Here is a 19,398-nt window from a genome sequence, read left to right as displayed (position 1 = left end):
TGTTAAAATTTTTGAGTCTTTATGCTGTCAATGAAGCTGAGGATGGCCTTGACCTGTAAATTGGTTTATGTAATAAAAAATTAACCAGACTGTAAGTCCCTAAATGTATTTCCTTAAACTAGTTCTTCGCATAGACCATCGCCTCTATGATATCTCAGCGGCGCCAAGTTGAAATAAGTGAATTATTTAACATTTCTATATGGCAAGCGAGATCGTAGGCGCAGTAGGAAAGCAATGAAGGGATCCTGAGTTTAAATAAAATATGACGCAGCTGGTGCAGCGCGTGTCACGCAAATTAGCACGCTGCGAAGGTAACGAAAGAGAAAACTGATTAGAAAACTGCACATTGGGACGAATCTCCGAGGCTGAAATATTGTAAACATTTGCAGGTATGTGTGCTAAGTTCAACTGCAAGGTTTGTGCTTGAAACCTTTACTGTTGACATTTTATAAATATTATACAATTATTGAATTTGATGGAGGTTGCCCAACGGCGATATTCGACTGACGCCGAAGGCCGAAGGCGTCGGTCAATTATTTCAGCTGAGGGTCGAATATCGCCGTTGGGTGACCGAACCACAAAGTCTATAACTGTTTTATAACACAATCAGCAAATTTGAAATTAAGACACAAGAGTTTGCCGCTGTACAGGTTCAGGTATCTTTATTCATCATTCTCTCTATGCATGCCTTCATGCAACAATTTTCGATTAATTTATTGTCGATATCCACCATATCCTATGATGTATTAATTTTAATAAACCTTCATAGAGGGCCTGGTTTATCTTTTTTATGTATCTGGTGCAGCACTGAAACCAAGTACGATCATGGGACCTTCACTTCAAAGCGTCTTGATTTTGGGCTTTGTATTCGTTCAACTGCTGGGCAATACCCAGGCTCAAGGTATGTAATTATATATATTTCACTTGTCCATGTTTTGATTTTTCTATTTATTTGTTTGTTTGTTTGTTTATTTGCTCGTTTGTTTATTTATTCTCGTTCGAGAATAAATAAACATTTTTTCAGTGACTATGGCATATGTATTTAAACTATTGTATCTACCTAAAAAACTACATTAACAATTTACAAACAGATATTTACATGGGTTATATTCAAAGATCATTTCTATGGTGTTGGTTTAGTTAACTAGATGGTGTTGGCATTATGCACCTTTTTGGTGATTGTGAGTATTGGTCTTTTTGTGGTATTAAAATTTTAACATAATAATAATAATAATGATTCTCAATATATAGGTACATTTAGCTTTACATTAATTAAACATTAATTAAATCTTCAATTCAGTTGCATTCATGATTAACTAGACGATGCATTATCAGAGAACACTGATGATGTTTTACACGAAACACGACAAAACTGCGTTTTCTTAGAAAATAATTTTTAAAATCTTCGTTACCCATCATTGTGAAAATATTTACTCGAAGTTGAGGACAAAATGTTAGTCTATAATATAGATTCAAACTATTTTCATAATTGGCATTGTTATTTATGTTTATAGATTTTGTTTAAAAAGTCTAAAATAATAAATATTGAAGACGGCTAACCACGCTAAATGTGCCAATTTTTCGCAAGTAGTCAGTAGCATAATAAAAAGCACAACTTTTTGTCCTTTGGGAAACAATTTATACTTTCTAACCTTGCCAACTCGCCACGTTAATGGAGAAATTTTTCCAGTCTAGATGTTCAAATCATGGCATATTAGCAAGGAATATGAAGTAAGTGGATCGAAAAGTAATTACTTTGGGACATTTGGGGTGTATAACACTCCAAATAATATTTTTACACTCACCAAAAAAAAAAAAAAAAAAAAAAAAATGGAATAGCGTGCTCATTTCTAAACGTATTTCCCGGCCAGACCTTATGGACTATATATCCGTTCAATAAACGTGCATTTCGTAACATCCCTTTAGCGCAGTCTAATTTTTGTAAGTGTTAAAAACGTGCAAATGTTAACTGAAAGGGTTGCTATATTTAAAACTTTGGTTACTCAAACCTTCTTTACCGAATACGAAAACTGTGCATACCAACAAGGCATGAAACGGAGAATGTTTGCATGTCGTGCACAAAAAGCTAGATTTATCACTTTCTGTCACTAGAGTTTTAGAAAAAGTAGAATTCGCAAATATGTCTTTAACTTCATTTTCTGGTTTTTTAAATGAACCTGCTGGGGTATATATTGAGAATCTCTGAATAATAATTATGATTATAATAATAACATACATATACATATATGTAGCCTATATGTCTATGTGTGTACATAAAGCTTTCATGTGGCACAGAACTATATTGCACTCAGCATACACTCAAATATTCGTTTTTAAATGAAAAATGTGTTTAAACACTTTGCTTAAAACAAGATGATAAACCGGCTGTATTCATTTGAATAATGTATAAACCAATGATATCTAATCATAATGACAGCAATGTTATACATGTATTAACCAAAATCAAACTTTAAGACTCCAACTTTGTGGTATCAATATTGGTTTGTATTGTACATTTTAAGTCTTAAACGTAATATACTTCGCTTGGTTAATGTATGTCATCTCAAGTATATTTCTAAAATATATGGATGGTTATATAGTCTAATGGATAGCCTTTTTCTTGCTTTTAGACTACTCCTCGTACTGCGAGGAAATAGCCCTGAGGGTAGATGAGACCAGATGCTTGACACGCCAAAATTCCGAGAGGCCCCAAGTATGCGATGTTGCCCAATACTTGGACAATTGTATAAGTTGTGAATTGGGTCAGCAGTCAGACCAGTCTATCAAGACCTGCGTCCAGCAAGTACCTACTAGTACAGGAACCATCCGAGCCTCTTTCCTTATGTGTTGTGAAGAACCAGGTAAATCTCGCCTATTATTAGCTATTTTTAGTGTAAAAAAATGGAAATGGATAAATACAGTTTGTTTATTTGAATGATGTTGAAATGTTGTGTAACTACAAGAGGGGTTGCATGTATACATAGTTCTAAAATATTTTACGGATATTAGTAACCTTATGTGACGATTCTCGCTTCGAAGCAGGATTGAGAGTTTTTTAATTTTCCAATGCGTTTTGGGCTCTCAGTTCCTCACCTTCCGGCTTCCCCTTTCCTCATATTGTTTTTGTCCTCTGTAGCCCACTGCATATTCAGTAACGCTGCTCTAATTCTGAATTCTGTGAATTCTTTTGTTCGCCGTTGATTCGCAACATGGTACAGTTTGGTCGAAAGTAAATTTGTTTAAAATTTGGTACGCCAAAGGGTTAAACATATAGTATAATGCAATCATCTTAACAAAATACAGTATTAACACTTTTTACGCTCATTAAACAAGCAGGTGTCCGAATACTGAAAATCAATATTAATAAATCTTAATATTCGTTCTTTGTTTGTGCAGATTATACAGGAAAGGCCGACTGCTGCAACGCAGGAAAACAGGCTACCAACTGCGATGAAGATGCTGAAGCTTACGGCGATGAGCAACGTTGCAAGTCGACATTTCTAACCTGCTGTTACTGTTCCCAGAGGGCGGCATTGTCTGATCCGCTTTCTCGATCATGCAGCGAACGAGCAGATTTTGGGAGTAACCTATGCCAAAGTGCCTTCCTTGAGACATGTGAAAACCAATAATTTTTTTTTCAGAAGAGGAACCAAAAATACAAAATTTTATGGGAATTGGTTTCAAAAAGGTTCCAACTGGTTCCAGTCCATATTCTTTTCTTCAAAAACCAGTTTTATCTCTATAGGTCAGGATATTAAGCCTAGTTAAACCTGTTCAATCATACATTAAGTAATAAAACAAGCATGCGGTACTTACCTGTCCCAAGTATATAAATTTCATAAGTGTATTTTATGGCCAGCGGTAATAAAAAGATAAAGTCTTTTTTTTTTTGTTACATCTAATTGAAAATCCGGGATTTAATAGGCATATGGGTGACTTTATGTATCAATGCATGTTGAGCGTTATTATAAAAATATTGACTCAGATACACCATATAAAAAGTATGTGTAGTTGTTAAGAAACACTGAAATTCGTTATTTCAGACACAGGTTTAGCTATTGAAGGGCAACTACATTTAAAACCGTTTACTTTTATATAGTTATCATAATTCAGTTATTTTGTAAGACCAAAAAACTTCATGCAAAAAAGTTTGGATGCAATGTTTTGAACTAATAAGTGAGATGGAACTGGCATCTGGAGGAAAGTGTCCAGAAACGTGGTCAAATATAGTTTCAATAATTCTCTCTCTCTCTCTCTCTCTCTCTCTCTCTCTCTCAGTTATAGCCGCAGTCATTCAAGTTAATGTTTTAATTTTAATTTTAAATTGAAGATTGAACGCTTGAATGTATCATTGGTTAAGATTTGACAGTAGATAAGACACGGTGTGTAAAAAAAATTAAACTGATCGGTAATAAAACAAAATATTGATATTAAAATGAACAAAATGATCAAAGAGGTGTCCGTTCAAGTTTAATACCTGTGACAAGCAAAGAAAAAGCGTGTTTGTACCAATAACAATGCAAAATGTATATCAATCTGTTTTGAATCGTAGCTATTGCTAAACGTTAATCATGTGTTACTGATTAAGATTGGTATGCGATTTATGTGAAATTAACAAAAGTTATACCACTGGGTAACCAAAGGATTTATATTCGACTTTTATTAAATTATTTCATGGGTTAAGGGTTTTTGTTCCAATAGCACCTCTATGTCGTTCTTGCGGGAAAATAAAATAATTGCAATTATTCTAGAAATGTTATTTATTCTTCTTTTTTTCTTATAACACACTAAATAAGTTACTTTTGTAGCAACCAGGTGCCCTTTCTTAGAGATTCAAACGTTATCAAATGTCTTTTCAAGTTGAAATAAACACAAGTGCACCGGCTAATTCAGGATGCAATATCTCCCCCCCCCCCTTTAATTCTTGCTATCTCCCAATTTGGCCACTGTTGGTCGTACCCATTACTAACTTCAAATAGCTGAAATATGCTTTATCAAAAAAGTAATTTTAGCGATTTATCCTAAAATCCATACAAAATTCTAAAATAAGTTATGTTCTGATCTGTTTATTCAAGTCTTGTCAACACAAAGTGAAACTTATATAATAATTTTTTATATCCCATTTTTGCTTTGAATTAAGGTGATTATGCCCATAATATAAGTTTTTGGTCTCCTTGTTATTGTGTTATTATCCCAAATATTTGCATGCTCATAATATTAATCAATTAGTCTCTTATACATTATTGTGTCTTTTAAGTCTTACGTAATGTGTGTCCCTTCTTTAATGTGTATTGTCCTTGCCAGTTTTATTTCTTTTCTTATATTTTAATGCGATATTGGCCTGTGGCTGAAATAAATTATGTATGAATTTGAAACGTAAGACGACAAGCCCCTTTTGGCAGCATAATCAAAAAGGAAACATTTCTTTGTAGGTTGCATTGCAAAGGAGAATGCGTGGCTTGATCGATTTTTTGAGGGAGTGCTCCAGCACGATAGAAGTGACATCTATACTGAATTCTTTAAAGATGGGTCTATTAACGTGGTGGAAAGAAGGTTCTTATTAGAACGTCTAGATTTTTTTTTCAAATTATATCTAAATCACATTAAAGGATTTACATACGTTTGAAATATCGAAAACTGGATATTTGATTATTGGTCACATTTGAACCCGCGAGAAGTAAAGAACTGTTTCTAATATGCCTCCCTTTTACCCCTTGATTAAAAATATGGAAAGAAATGTGGCTAGAGATATGACCTATATAACTTCATGAATATTAACTGTTATCGCTAATACCGCACCTGTTACACGCAGATATATCTTACGACGTCGGCGACACAGTAGCTCCACAACTAATCCTATCCATTGACGTTATAACAGAGGAAGAAGACTCGTTCTTGAAAGGTAAGCAGATTGTTTATGTATACCATGTAACTGCTACAGAACGATTATAACTGTTCCAAATATTAAATGGTTTAGGTGCAGTAGGATCCGTTTTTAAGATATTCATTTGAGTGGTGAAATTCGCGAAGCAAGGATTAAAAAACCTGGTTCATGCAATTTTAATATTTTTGAATGTTTTCAAAATTATTGCAACTGTTGTCGCAAGTCAATCTTGGGTTTCAGACTTTCAAGTGCGCTTTAAACGAGACAATTTTGGGTTTTAAATTTTATACAGACACCTTGTGTTTGTAATATAGGTCTCATCGTGAAGTTAATTTTTTTCTGCAAAAGATCCCTTTAGATAAATAGTTCAATTATTCAGTTAGATAAGATTTTTAAGATTCTTTACAATCATTTCACGGTGGATAAAACAGACTCTCGTTGAAGTCAACGGAATTTTGAAACTAATATGAATTCTAAAAAATAAATGACCCGAGAAAGAAGCTGACACATTCGGTTCTTTGCTCTGCAACGTGGCATTTTTTCAACATGGCGCATTTCTAAATATTTTCAAGAGCTCAGGATTCCACAAAAATGCCAAGTAGTCAATGCATTATTAATGGAGCGTTGGTGGTATACAGTGTTACCCCTATTTTGAAGTCCAAGACAAAAATTTTAACAGAAGATATAATTTACGTAGCGTTTCTGTTGTGGATTTTTTTATAGAAAGCTTCAGGATATTTAATTTAATGTCATAATGAGTAGTGGTGTTATAGGAACCGGGGTGTCCAGCATTATGCTACAGGGAAGGGGTATACTGTTGATGAAACTGTTCCCAACGGTTTTCGAGAGTTTAAATCCTTCTATTTTTCAACCACTGATCGATGAATTTTGCTTTTTAATTGTTTGGATAATTTCAAAATGCACCTTAGCTACTTTTGTCACTCCTTTATAGTGCATGTACCACCCGACTTTAAGCTGCAAAACAGAGCTGACATTCAATTACTTCAAACTTTACGTATTTTTCTGCGTAATAAATGAAAATAAAGACTTGAATCATATTTTAAAAAAAAGCTTTTATCATCTTTTCAGTGTTATTGTGAATTCAGTTTCTTAAGTGAGTTCATCGGCAGAGCACTGCAAGAATACATGACTGATTATAAGTTTTAAACAACCATTAAAAGCCTTATTTGGATTTCCATATTTTTCAAATTATCAGCTGTTAATGAGTGCCACGCCCCACCATATGGATGTCTTTATCTAACAACCGTCAGTACCTTTCTCTCGTGGCATTCCTTCTGATAGGTTTTGGTATGGAATAGCATTGTTGGCATCGGTCGGGGTTTGTTTAATTATGTTCGACTTTTTTTTCGTTGGGCCCTTTATTCGGAGAGACATTAATCCCAACAGATTCTATAAAGTGTTTATATGTGGCGATCTTTATGGTCGTTGTAGGGGTTTCAACCAAAGTAATCTGCGATTGTGAGTGCTCTTTGTGAAAGGGCATTATCAATTTGCAAAATAAAATAGGGTGCCCTTTTGCAAATGGGAGGTTGGTGGTTTCCGAAATATTTGCTCCAAACGTCCTCTTTTTCCTTTGGAGCCTCTTCAGCAAGCCTCTTCAGGAAACCTGTGAACTTTAATTCGACCCTCTCGATAATTCGGTAAATTTATAATCAGGCCATCGTCATCTGTGAGAGCCACATGGCTCCAGTGTTGAACCCAAAAACGTTGATGGTTTCCAGCTCGTTGCATAATAGACGACGGTGTTTAGAGAGGCTTCCCCAGATATATCGAAAACTGTGAAATCCAAACTGGTGGACACCCTTGGGTTTTTAATCGATTTGTTGATTAATTTGACTGTAGCCTGTGATTCTCAGAATAGGTGGACATATTGAAGACCATTCCACCGATGCTTCTCTATTGTTTTGAATTTTTGATTCTCTGAGGGTTTAAATTTTTTGTTTATTTGTTTTTCGCTAGCTGTCATGGTGAATGGATGATATGAAGTTTATATATATATGTATATGCCGTTTTTATGAAAGCTACATTAAAGGTGCAAAAATCTGTATTGGAATTGTAGTCCTTCTCAATAATCTTTTATTTCTATATATTTGTATTTGTTTTTTTAGGTAAAGTCTACTGAACATTTTAAGGGGCTTTAAACTTAAGATAAATATATGATTATATTTTTATAAAACTTATTTCATCAAAATTAAAATCGGTCGAATTCTATCCATCTCATCAAATATGTCTAGTCTTAAAAATAAGCTCCTGACATGTGCGTGAATCTGTATTCCCTATGGTATGAGAGTTGCGTGAATGCGAACCGTATGTTTGTTTGCATTGGTGTATTTGAATTATGAACAGCACAGTTCCATTAATCTACTCCCATGCATTTGTCAACTTCTCAGAGTATTATATCAACAAGTTTTATCACGTCGACATCTTTTTCAGGAACTAAAATACGACGAATGTCGAAAATGGCTGACAACATTAGACTGGTACTAAAGCTCTTGGTACTCTTTGTTCTTATTGACGCAGTTGGCGCCGTACATCCCGAGCATCCACGTAATTATAATCTTTTATTTAATTTAGCATAAAATGCTACTCCGTTCAACAATGAATCTAAAGTCATATATTTTTTTTACAAATGCTGCATGTAGTTTTTCTCTGAACTTGCATTGTGATACCAATGCTAAACTAAATTTTAGCATAGTGATGCAAACATGCAAGCAAGCAAAGAACAAGATGCAACATCATAAGCCAAGAATGATCATCAAAGAGGTGCATGTACCCTTTGGCATTTTAGTGTAAGTGGCGGTGGGGGGGTCCCTAGGGGTAAATGAATTTATTCATCACTACTAAAACATGTACATGATGATATAGCCAGCACCTGCATTTGTCGTCGCCGTCGCCGTGCGCTTTCAGACCGAACGCGATTAGTGGAAAACCCTTTGATCTAATGTTTCCAAACTTATATGAATTCCACGAATAGCTAGGAATTGATACAATTTAGAGATAGCGAGGAATCGTGTAATTTTGCACCTTTCCGGTAGATATCTTGTCCGGATTCAGTTACAAATTTGGACTTATAGGCATACTTCAGGAATATTAGGATTCAGATAAGAGAAAGCTAAGTATCTGCCGAATGCACCTACGACTAATGATGTAATCTTGACTATTTTTGAAATTTCGAGGGACTATTGTGCCCCCAGGACAGGTATAAAAAGTCCTTCACCGCTGCTTTACAAACTCGTAGTCAAATCGTGATCAGACGAATGCTTCATGTTTCCAAGATCCGTTACAATATCTAAGAATATACCAAGGATTTGTTAAGAATTAAACAAGATTTTTTACTTTCGGGAGTTCGGGACCAAAATTTTGAACAACTCAGAACTTTTGTCCAGATTGCACGATCTCTCAAAATTGTAAGAACTGACTGAGAAAAAATAAGAATCAATTAAGAGCTTAAAGAATTTATCACGATTAAACGAAGAACCCTTGGATTTATCAATTCCTGGCGGTTCGTGGAATTCAAAGATGTTGGATATAAGGGCTTTGTTTATAACAGAAACAGAAGTCATATATTAGATAATGCTAAACTTAATCATCATTATTGCAGAAAATGTTTTTGTATATCGTTTTTATAATAATATTGAAAAGTACTACATAACAAAAGTTTGCATTGCATAGAAAAGACAAACATGAAATTTATGGAACGTATCAATTAAATATATTCAAATTTTTTTAAAGTCAAACAGTTTGTTTTCAAAACCAATAGTATTTACACGCCATTTTTGGATATGGTAGTTGTGCGGTGAGAGTGTGGGTGTGGGCTTGTCTTGAAATACTGATGATACATAATTGTGCAATCATGTAGGGTCTATTCAAATATACTTGTACGTTTTTAGGGTGGGTGGGTGAAGGGGTGGGTGGGATGGGGGTAGGGGGGTAAGCGTATAAAATATTACTGTAAGGGAAGGGAAAATTCCTTAGTTCCCTGCCCGCCGTCCTTTTTAATGACGTTGTTGGAAAAAAGTGTGGGTGGGATAGATTCCTACAGCCCCTACCCCAATGATATTGTTTCGGATTAAGACAATTACTGGTCATTGCTGACCGGCTGTCATCCGTTTTCTCCATTTTATGAGCCCGGTCACCAATACTGATGATACTCTATGTTTGCGCTCATTTCTGCTTTCTCAAATTCAGCCGACTGCGGCGAGTTGGGAGCAATACCGTTGCTAAACCACTGTAGCATGCGTGGCGCTGCTCTCGGCAATAACAGTTGTGCAGATGAATACAGGGAACATTGTACCGGTGCCGGTAAGTGATATATATATATATATATATATATATATATATATATATATATATATATATATATATATATATATATATATATATATACTTCAGCGTTTTTAGGGTGGGTGGGAAAAGGGGTGGTTGGGATATATATATATATATATATATATATATATTGACACAACCACATACGAAACATCGCGTGAAATAAGTCATAATGGACATACAATATTGTCTCAGGGAACATATCAATTTAGACAACATGTAAGAGTATCTGCAGCGAAACGTTGAAAAACCAAATTAAGTAGTTATTCGCTATTTACTATCTTGCCTGGTTTTCAGAAATCTATTTATTTGATGTTTGCTATGTATGTTTTTTTCAATTTCTTTTCAATTGCAAGCCGCAATTCTGCGAGCCGCGTTGCCTTACGTATTTGTTAGAATTAATTAAGTGGAAAATAAAGTCAGTAGTAATGTTACAAGAACAACTTACATAAATCTGTTTAGTTGCAATATCGTGGTGTACTCAGCACCATAAATTGCCAATCTGCATAATAAGCATTTGTACCATATCCCCACGTTGCCTCCCAAAAAACTGGATTGACCTAGATTTAGTAAAAATCCACATCAGAACAAATTGCAAATGGGCAAAAATGTTCATTAGCTTAATGTTCATAACTGACCACCTAGCGGTCAGTGAGTGTCGACATCTACTCACATCAGTCTGATGAAGGCCTACGTCCAGGTTGGCCGTAAGTGAACGGTATGAATGTTTTTGATAAATTTTATTTATAAAATTGCAAATGGATTTCCTCTGCTGTTTTGTGTAGAAGACCATACCATCACATTACAGATTTCTCTAGACACTGGTATCGTGTCTTACCTTATCACAAGTTTTTAACACTTACAGAGGAACTTTGCTGCGAAATGGGACTGAAAATTGACAGTACTAGTTGTGATGCGCGAACTTCTTCCCAGGCACCTTCATACTGCTCCGATAACAATACCTTCACGATATGTTGTGAGTGCTGTGAGACTGCGCAGACTGGCCAAGGAATATGTGCTGAGAAGGCTGCAGCGCATCCAGATTGCCCCAGAGCTACCATCTTAGCTTGCTGTGAGGACGACACTTCAAACTTAAGTAAGTGAACAAAAATACTGGTTGATTTAAAAGAAAAGGAGAGCAATTGAAAAAAAGGTGTTTATGACTAAATCCAAAAACGTTGTCACCCCCAACAGCTAAGCCAAAACAGATGTTCCGTTATTGATCCAGCCTGAGCGCTGGTGATACTCATTGTTTTAGTCCCGACCCGTCTCGTGCGGCTTAAGTCGGCTTCCGCTGGCTCCGCGTCTTGTCGGCGGATACAAGTCGCCGTTACCGCTTCTTTTCTTACACTACAAATGCCTGCGTCCCAATTTCTGGGATTTAGGCCACATATAATCTCAACTTGATCCCCCTAGATTTGGAGTTCTGTCGGTGCATTGGCCTAGGTGTGACGCTCGTCGCAGTGCACCCTTGTCAAAATTTTGGAAAATTAAATGCCAAATATCTCCTGAACCGAAGTATTTATGGGAAAAATACTAGAGAAATCTGATTGAAAGTCTTATGTACATATTTTAAATATGATCTTGAATTTGACCTCTGATCGTTATATCAAGGGCAAAGGGGCCAAAAATTGTGTACAATTTTTTGCAAAGAAAGATTTGTTTGTACCACTTTTCAAAAACAACAAAAACAAGACTTCTATGCTTTCATATTATGGTGAGAAGGTGCACTTGGGGCACCCTGAGCTTCAGAGATAACTTGACACTAACCTCTTCACTATAGCCTATCTTCGTCGTGTCAAGTAACTTTGACCTTTGACCTGCTTTTCACTAAGAATTGTACTTTTCAATTTGCAGCCCGCACATTTCCATTACAGACAAAGATATACCCATAGTTATTATTGAACTTGAATAAGAAGTCATATAATGGCAATTTGAATTTTGCTTTACTTTTCACCATAAACTGAATTTTACAAAATTTCAGACCCTCCTATCGCCAAAACTGGCAGAGATACACCCATAGTTACTATTGAACTTGGATAGAATTTCATATATAAGAATCTTACTGTGGCCTGGAATTTGACCTCTGACCTACTTTTCCCCAGGGTTTTGTAAAAAAAGCATATTCCATAAACAATCACGCATTTAACATGCTAATCTACATTTGATTTGACCTTTATTCTACTTCTCCCAATCCCTATATTTACCCAACCCTACTTCTCCTCAACTAATACGCTATCATCCATACCTTCCTTCCTACTTGAAGCGCCTACTCCCGCTGGTGGTACAATACCAGGAGGAGGTGGAGCCTCTCTGATCCTCTAGTTTTTAAGTGTAAGTGTGCGGTTGTACGTGTGCATAAGTGTGCATATTAACTGATAAATTGAAGGACTGGGTGATGGTGAAAGTACAGGTATATAATATCTGTAGAATAAGTTTCTTTTAACCAGTTCCCATTTATTTCAGCGGCCAGTGATATAGAGGCAGCTCACACAGCAGGACTCACCGAGGCATTGAACGCCGGAAGCTGCACCGACGATGGCACCATACAGCCTATTCTGAATTCGTTAAGTCTAAAAGCTTGTGAATGTTGCCTTTTGGGAATGATACCGTCAGAAGAGCCTTGCTCGACGCGCATACCGAGAATTTCCGAAGATAACGACTGTAGAACGTACTTCAGTCAATGCTGTGTGGAATACCGTAAGGATATTTTTGTTTTGTTGGAATAGCTTGTATTCTAGACCAAAGCAGATTTTATCTAAAGTGCGTTTTCAAACTACAAATCATTTAATCCATGGTTAGATTATATCGTTTAGCATTTTTTACGCGAGTCTTCATTCTTCTAGAACGGATGATGTATAGATTTGTTACAATGCCATTGCACCTAATCTGACCACTCAGGGCAACCAAAATGGGATTGATCTTGAATTATTACTGAAAGATATACCCAATGAAATCACCGCAAATTACATAATTTAGCAGTGCTAAGTCCACAGAGTACTGTGCACGTACTGTAGGTTCCAGGGGCGGATCCATGATTATTTGAAGGGGGTCCAGTTTTTTAAGAGAGACTAGGCCTCGGATGAGAAGACGACACTTGCCCCCTTGGTGTGGGTTTCGGTGTTTTGGTGGGCAAACGGCGCCATTTGGTGCAGTTTAGAACTATGATTCAGATCTTCAAAATTCTCATATCAAAAGGAGAATATAGTGGTGTGATTTTTTTCCAGAAACCGAAGGGGGAGGGGTGTCAAGACCCCCCTGACCACCCCTGAATGCATATTTTGGACAATACAACAGATTTCGTTTGTCCGTTAATTATTTATTTTTTGTTTGTTTGTTTGTTTGTTTGTGCTGTCATCATAGCTGTACATTCTGTCGCTATATATATTTTGGAGTATACTAATATTACAAAAGCTTTCACTACGCTATTATTAGTAACAGTTTATCGACATGAGCTTTAACAGATATCGGTTGCATACCGTTACACCGTACCTGTGCAATTAAAATCGGCCGCATTCCCAAACTTCATTCTTGTTTTCATTTCAGCCATAATAACGATTAACTATGTCAAAGGCTTGGGTTCAAGTGATGAACATCGTGACTGTGCAACCCGGGCACAAGCACTGGTGGAGGAGGGTTTTAATGAGACTGATCCTGCTGTCGAGTCGTTCATTGACGCCTGTGAATGTTGCGAGGAAGGGCGTGCTTTTATTGGCACCCACAGCGCTTATGTAGCCCATATGGACGCCATGACAGATAGTTGGTGCAGAAGGGCTTTTGAGATATGTGCGTCTCCAGGATGTAAGTTGTAGTGGAGCATCTGTTTAAAATGCATTGGTTTCAGTAACAGAGGATTTCATGGCAAACTCACACGACTAAAGATCCTGTCAATCTAGCAACGTATGAGTATTGTGTGTGAAACCGATTATACGCCCAACTTTGAGCGTGTGCAATCTCCCCTTTTCCATCATCTAATGGTTTACATTAGAGTATAACGTTTACAACCGTACGTATACATTATTTCAATGTACTCATGCGTTGATATACAGTGCATACGATACAATTACATTTACGCACCTTAATCACCCATACGGTATTCAAACGCACGGTATACGCTATTTCTACACTGCTTATTCGTTCTTTCTTACTAAACGCCCACAATTTGTGTAAAGTATAAATACTGACTCAAGTTGATGCTTAAGATTTCGATAGCTAGCCAAGAGGGACTGTATGCGATTTTTTGGTCAACTGTTTATTGTGTTTAATAAATATACATGTATAGGTAATGAATTCATTGTCGTTTTGTCTATAATTTACGTCGAGTAACAAATTAAAATGAATTTTAATATTGTTTTAGCCGATTCAACACAAGATGGCGACCCTCACTTCGTTACCTTTGATGGAGCTAGGATCACTTACAATGGACCTTGCCGTTACACGCTCACTCAAACGGATCCCCGCTACGCGGTAAGTTCCAAGTGTTATTGTCTTTACGACAAACGACCGTATGATACATTAATATAAAAGGTTCTAAGCAGTGACAAAATGAAAACAAAAGGAGCAACAATTTACTGAGAAAACATGATGGACGTGAGATCCTTTGTGTCGAATCAGTGCTGCAGTTATCGAAGTGAGTGCATTCGAAATCCAAACAAGACTGATTATAAACTCTTGCATTTACGATGGAAAAAGAATGTCAAAACGAAAGGAAAGTTTATTTCTTAATATCTGTGCAAAACATGATGACTCTCATCACTGTTGATAGCAGTAAAAGCAAAGACACGAGTGTTACATTATTTAAAATTAAAATTTTATCTTTTTTTCTTTAATTCCAGGGTTATCTTACACCTTTTACTGTCACTGCTATGAACGCAATCCACAAGGCTGACCTTGCTAGCTATCTGGATGACGTCGAAATGACCATTGGTCAACGACGAGTAAGGATGAATGTTCGTGGCGAATTATTTGTAAGTAATCACGTTAAACCTGCTCCTTTCCCCTGTGGTTTATAATCGCGCCGATTTGGCATTCGAACTAATAAATTTATTGGTATGCAGTTTGCTGCTTAATGTATTTTTAAACCAGTAAAACTTACTGTCATAGCTTATGCCTTCAAACATTCACTCAGTCGCTATTGGTTGTATTCAAATTGCAAGATAAATGTAAAGAAATTAAATAATAGTATGTAGCTTATCTTTAATTGGTACGGGGCGAAACTTACAAAGAACAAATATTTCGGCTATGAAAGTATACAATTATTAATGTTTAAGTTATATTACTTTTTTTTCTTCGTGGGTTTTGAACAGGTTGATGGCCAGCCTCAGACAGCCCCCATATCAGACGGGATGTTCAAGGTCAAGCGAGACGTTTTGGCCAACGTCCTTCCTTTTGGTCCGAAAAGGGCCCTTGGAGAACCAGTGCTTCGTCTTGAAACCGGCATCTTAGTTAACCTGACGGTAACTGTGCAGCGCCCTGACGGCAAGGGGAGATATTATCTTAACATTGAAGTGCCCAAGATGTACCGAGGAAAGCTGACTGGTCTCGGCGGGAACTTCAACGGAGATCCCATGGACGACTATAGACTGTCTGATGGAAGAGATGTCAGGAATATTTGGCCAGAAATTTTCAGAAGTCAGATGATTGCTGATAGCTGGCTCGTGAAGGACGACCCTGTCAACCTGAAAACTGGGTAAGTGCATAGTTACAGTTTGATAATTGAATCAAATCAGTTTAGCTGTTCTCTTCCTAGTGTATCGTAGCATTTCATGTCACAGTCTGACGATTTTTAAACTTATTAGAATAACATAGCAATCCCTGGGTTGTTATCTATTGAGATTAAAGCTTTATGCTTTGATTTTCGGAGTACATGGTCCAAAAGAACTCGTAACACAATGCAGTTAAATTAAACGATTTTTAAGTAAGCGTATTCCATGTATAGGCTCAATCAACATGTGAATATGTAAGATATAAATATATTGCAAGCACAATATGTTTTTTCTTTCAGATACCCGTGCTGAGGTGTCCGATGATTCGCTTAGATTTGTGTAGAACTACCGGAATACGGACTTATGATACACGGATATAACGCAATACCGCTTGATCTACATAACCTGCTTGGGAACTGTGTGGATAGTGTTTACATTTATGCTTGATTATTATTCGCGAATACAAAATTGCAATGCATCTTTGGTGTTGTTTAAGGACAGTGGTATAAGGGATATAACGTATGAACTCGGCAAAATTCTTTGAACGGATTTGAGCACCTTTGAGCATTTCCAAATGCTCGCGGACAATTATGATATCTTTAAGGACTATACTTGAAGCTCAGCGGACAGTTTCATGCATTCATTGCATTTGATAATTTTTCTGCCTAAAAGTTTACACCTGGGGTTTGGATTTTGTTCATAAACTGATGTTAACGTTAGTTGAAAAGTGAATTGGAAGAATTCTGTGAACTATTTAAAAAGCTGTTATATCATAATGACACTTATTGTTATTATCACTGATATTGAAATATTGCTATCTGGGGGATTCTATGGGGTTTTTTTTAATGTGATGGTTTTTTCTTTACCTAACAATCACTGTTCTTACTTGGTCTGGATATTAGGAACATTTCTGTACAAATTGCTGTAGAATTATCTGAATCGTTATCAAGGAACTGCAGCTGGTATTATATTGCAGAAGGTTATTGATAATTGATACTTGAGAGCATTCCAAACAGCTATTCAGGTTTCTTACAGTTACAGTGTAATACGCATTACATGTACTTTATTGTTTCTTGAATTAGTATTATTTTCTGGTGATGGGAAAATTGTGTCTATGTTTCATTGTTACAGTTAATAGATCATGTAGCTGGTATGGGAGTACATTTTTTGACAAAATTGCCAAAAACATCAGGTCTGATTAATGCAGAATTACAGTTTGATAGAAATAACAAAATTAGAATTTTAAAACAAAAACGGTACTTTAGATACCATTTATGCTGTCAGGTTTGTATAAAAAAGATAATTTTGTGTAAATTTTTATAGACAAAATTTTGAAATTTCACAGTACAGACAAACTGTGACGCCAAAATCCGACATCAGTGTTGCGGGTTAATCCATTTTCATTGGAACTGATTTTGAATATGCAGAAATTATTGTTGTTAAATATTCTTACAATAAAATATTTGGCTGACAGTTATTCGCCTTGTTATTTGTCTTCTGATGCCAGGTGGTATTCAATCGTGCTGGCATTTTTTTTCACTGCAGTGTTCACATTCTTTGTGGGTACCCAGTACGCAATCCTTCCTTACGTTTTGAGGTGCATTTTTTCACCACCCTCTTCTCCGTTAAAATAAAGAAGAAAGTATAACAACTGAAACTAAACAAATTTTTCATTCCTGTGCCCTATAGATTATAATATTCTTTCCCTCAACGAAATTGGATCCGCCGGTGTTTATATATATGATTATCTGTCTGTATATCTTTCTTTATTATTCTAACTTAATATCATGCAATTGATTCTATTTTCATCAATATTCAAATGATTAAGATATGCTAAGGGTGTACTAGATTTTCACTCCAAATTAAATTTCTTTGGAGAAAGCAGTTTTATAATTACCTTTTCACTAATAATTGCTCGATCTGTCTCTGTAAGTGGACTTCTTGTTTTGTAACATTTTTTACTAACCGTTTCTAGTCACACCGATCGTGGAATTGCAAAATGGGAATGCAGTTTGTTAAATGGGACTAAACGAAAAACTACAATTAAATTTCCCATTCTTCCCAGGGAATCATCAAATATCAGCATAGCCTAAAGCAAAATTGCAATAGCTTCTTGCGTCATTGTGCTTGTCATATCCTTTAACGATACAGCAAAGCAACACGCTGGTCAAATAAACCGTGCGATTCGACCCATGTGGAGATTAATAATTTCTCAGCAAAGAATCGGGTAGACAGATCAATGTCAGCGTAAAGAATTAACCGCGTCTGTCAAACAAACTGCGCCTCTTGTTATGGGTCCTATCATTTTCAAGTGTTTTTACCCATTCATTAAAATTTGAGACTAGAGACTATTTGCTTGTGGTGCACTTAGATATCCTGATTTTCCCTTTCGACGAATAATAAAGGGTTTGAAAGCAAGTGTCACCACCCATAAATGCATAACGTTAATCAAATTAAAAAATCAAAATGTGGCACGTCCAAGGTGGAGAAATTCTTTTCACCATCTGGGAATTGGCGCATATGCCTTAATTGGATAATACGTTGCAAACAGATGAAATGAGCGAAATTGGATTCGGCTCTGCAACTTAATACTCCTAATTGTATATAAATATGCATTACACAAACATAGGTATACCGTGTCATAAACCAAAATATTTGTCGAAGAGAGAGACACTGTGAATAAAGATAATAACATCAAATAACTGATAATGTCACAGTGACCTAGAAGTGGTCATTTTAATTCAGCATGTACCAGTACCAATGAAGTTGGTTTGGGAGGAACTATACAGTGGTGAATTCTTCTATGACAGCATCACAATAAGCCTGGCACATGTTATGATTCAACGTTGACTGGAAAGTGGCTAAAAACATGGTATCCGTTCGTGTATGTTTTTTGGGACTCCTGAAAGCTGCAGGTAAGAAATGGCCGACAAAACTAATGATTAAAAATAATTAAAATGATTAAAATCTTTTCAAAAGAGATTTTGGTGGAAGTCATTTTTTCTTAACAGAAAATTAATCAAATTTTCGTCTACACATATTAATAACATATACCCACTCGATTCCAAACTATTTGCGAATCGAAGAAAAACGCGCGTAACAAAGTGTGGAGAAGTAAAAAATGGCAAATCGAGAAAAGCACATTGCGGTGACTGTTTTTGACTGTTTTGATTAGAATATTTCATTTGCAAGTCATCCTGTGAGGTACCTTAGACAACAAAACAGAGATGAGGATAAGGATGAGGAATCCTCACGTTTGTTTTCTAAAATTTCACATCCCTATTTGCTGTATTGCTGGTGCTCATGCAACCAGGTGTGTTTTTAGCACTAATTATTTTCCTTGTGTGTGTATACATAAACCAGTTTTTATCCTCATTAAAGAGCCTTTTTTCTCCAAAATATTTTTTTTATTTTTTTATAGACGCTCTGTTGTTACATTATTTTAACGTAGACTCATTGTAT

The 19,398-nt window shown here is 36.0% G+C and overlaps 2 protein-coding genes across 2 annotated transcripts; both read left to right on the top strand.

Moving 5' to 3' along the window:
• Nucleotides 1–216: 216 nt before the first annotated feature.
• LOC106170340 (uncharacterized) lies at nt 217–4,754 on the top strand. Its single transcript, XM_013550183.2, has 4 exons — nt 217–389; nt 806–901; nt 2,631–2,861; nt 3,397–4,754. The coding sequence occupies exons 2-4, from the start codon at nt 826–828 to the stop codon at nt 3,627–3,629; spliced, it is 540 nt and encodes a 179-aa protein (XP_013405637.1). The 5' UTR covers nt 217–389; nt 806–825; the 3' UTR covers nt 3,630–4,754.
• Nucleotides 4,755–5,767: 1,013 nt separating this feature from the next.
• Nucleotides 5,768–17,409, top strand: LOC106170339 (uncharacterized). Its single transcript, XM_013550182.2, has 10 exons — nt 5,768–5,902; nt 8,339–8,452; nt 10,094–10,207; nt 11,097–11,327; nt 12,698–12,931; nt 13,778–14,032; nt 14,589–14,698; nt 15,067–15,198; nt 15,538–15,920; nt 16,236–17,409. The coding sequence occupies exons 2-10, from the start codon at nt 8,356–8,358 to the stop codon at nt 16,246–16,248; spliced, it is 1,569 nt and encodes a 522-aa protein (XP_013405636.2). The 5' UTR covers nt 5,768–5,902; nt 8,339–8,355; the 3' UTR covers nt 16,249–17,409.
• Nucleotides 17,410–19,398: the final 1,989 nt, after the last annotated feature.

The sequence above is a fragment of the Lingula anatina genome, chromosome 3 (assembly GCF_051362555.1).
Source record: "Lingula anatina isolate TDL-2025a chromosome 3, LinAna3.0, whole genome shotgun sequence".
Classification (NCBI taxonomy): domain Eukaryota; kingdom Metazoa; phylum Brachiopoda; class Lingulata; order Lingulida; family Lingulidae; genus Lingula; species Lingula anatina.
This window is presented reverse-complemented; position numbering and strand designations above follow the sequence as displayed.

What these genes read in the sequence shown, in the direction of transcription:
- LOC106170339 (XM_013550182.2), top strand. Translation starts at nt 8,356, where the DNA reads ATGTCGAAAATGGCTGACAACATTAGACTGGTACTAAAGCTCTTGGTA. An exon ending in CGTACATCCCGAGCATCCAC is followed by an intron (nt 8,453 to 10,093) that starts GTAATTATAATC and finishes TCTCAAATTCAG; the next exon opens with CCGACTGCGGCGAGTTGGGA. An exon ending in AAACGGATCCCCGCTACGCG is followed by an intron (nt 14,699 to 15,066) that starts GTAAGTTCCAAG and finishes CTTTAATTCCAG; the next exon opens with GGTTATCTTACACCTTTTAC.
- LOC106170340 (XM_013550183.2), top strand. Translation starts at nt 826, where the DNA reads ATGGGACCTTCACTTCAAAGCGTCTTGATTTTGGGCTTTGTATTCGTT. An exon ending in GGGCAATACCCAGGCTCAAG is followed by an intron (nt 902 to 2,630) that starts GTATGTAATTAT and finishes TCTTGCTTTTAG; the next exon opens with ACTACTCCTCGTACTGCGAG. An exon ending in TATGTGTTGTGAAGAACCAG is followed by an intron (nt 2,862 to 3,396) that starts GTAAATCTCGCC and finishes TTGTTTGTGCAG; the next exon opens with ATTATACAGGAAAGGCCGAC.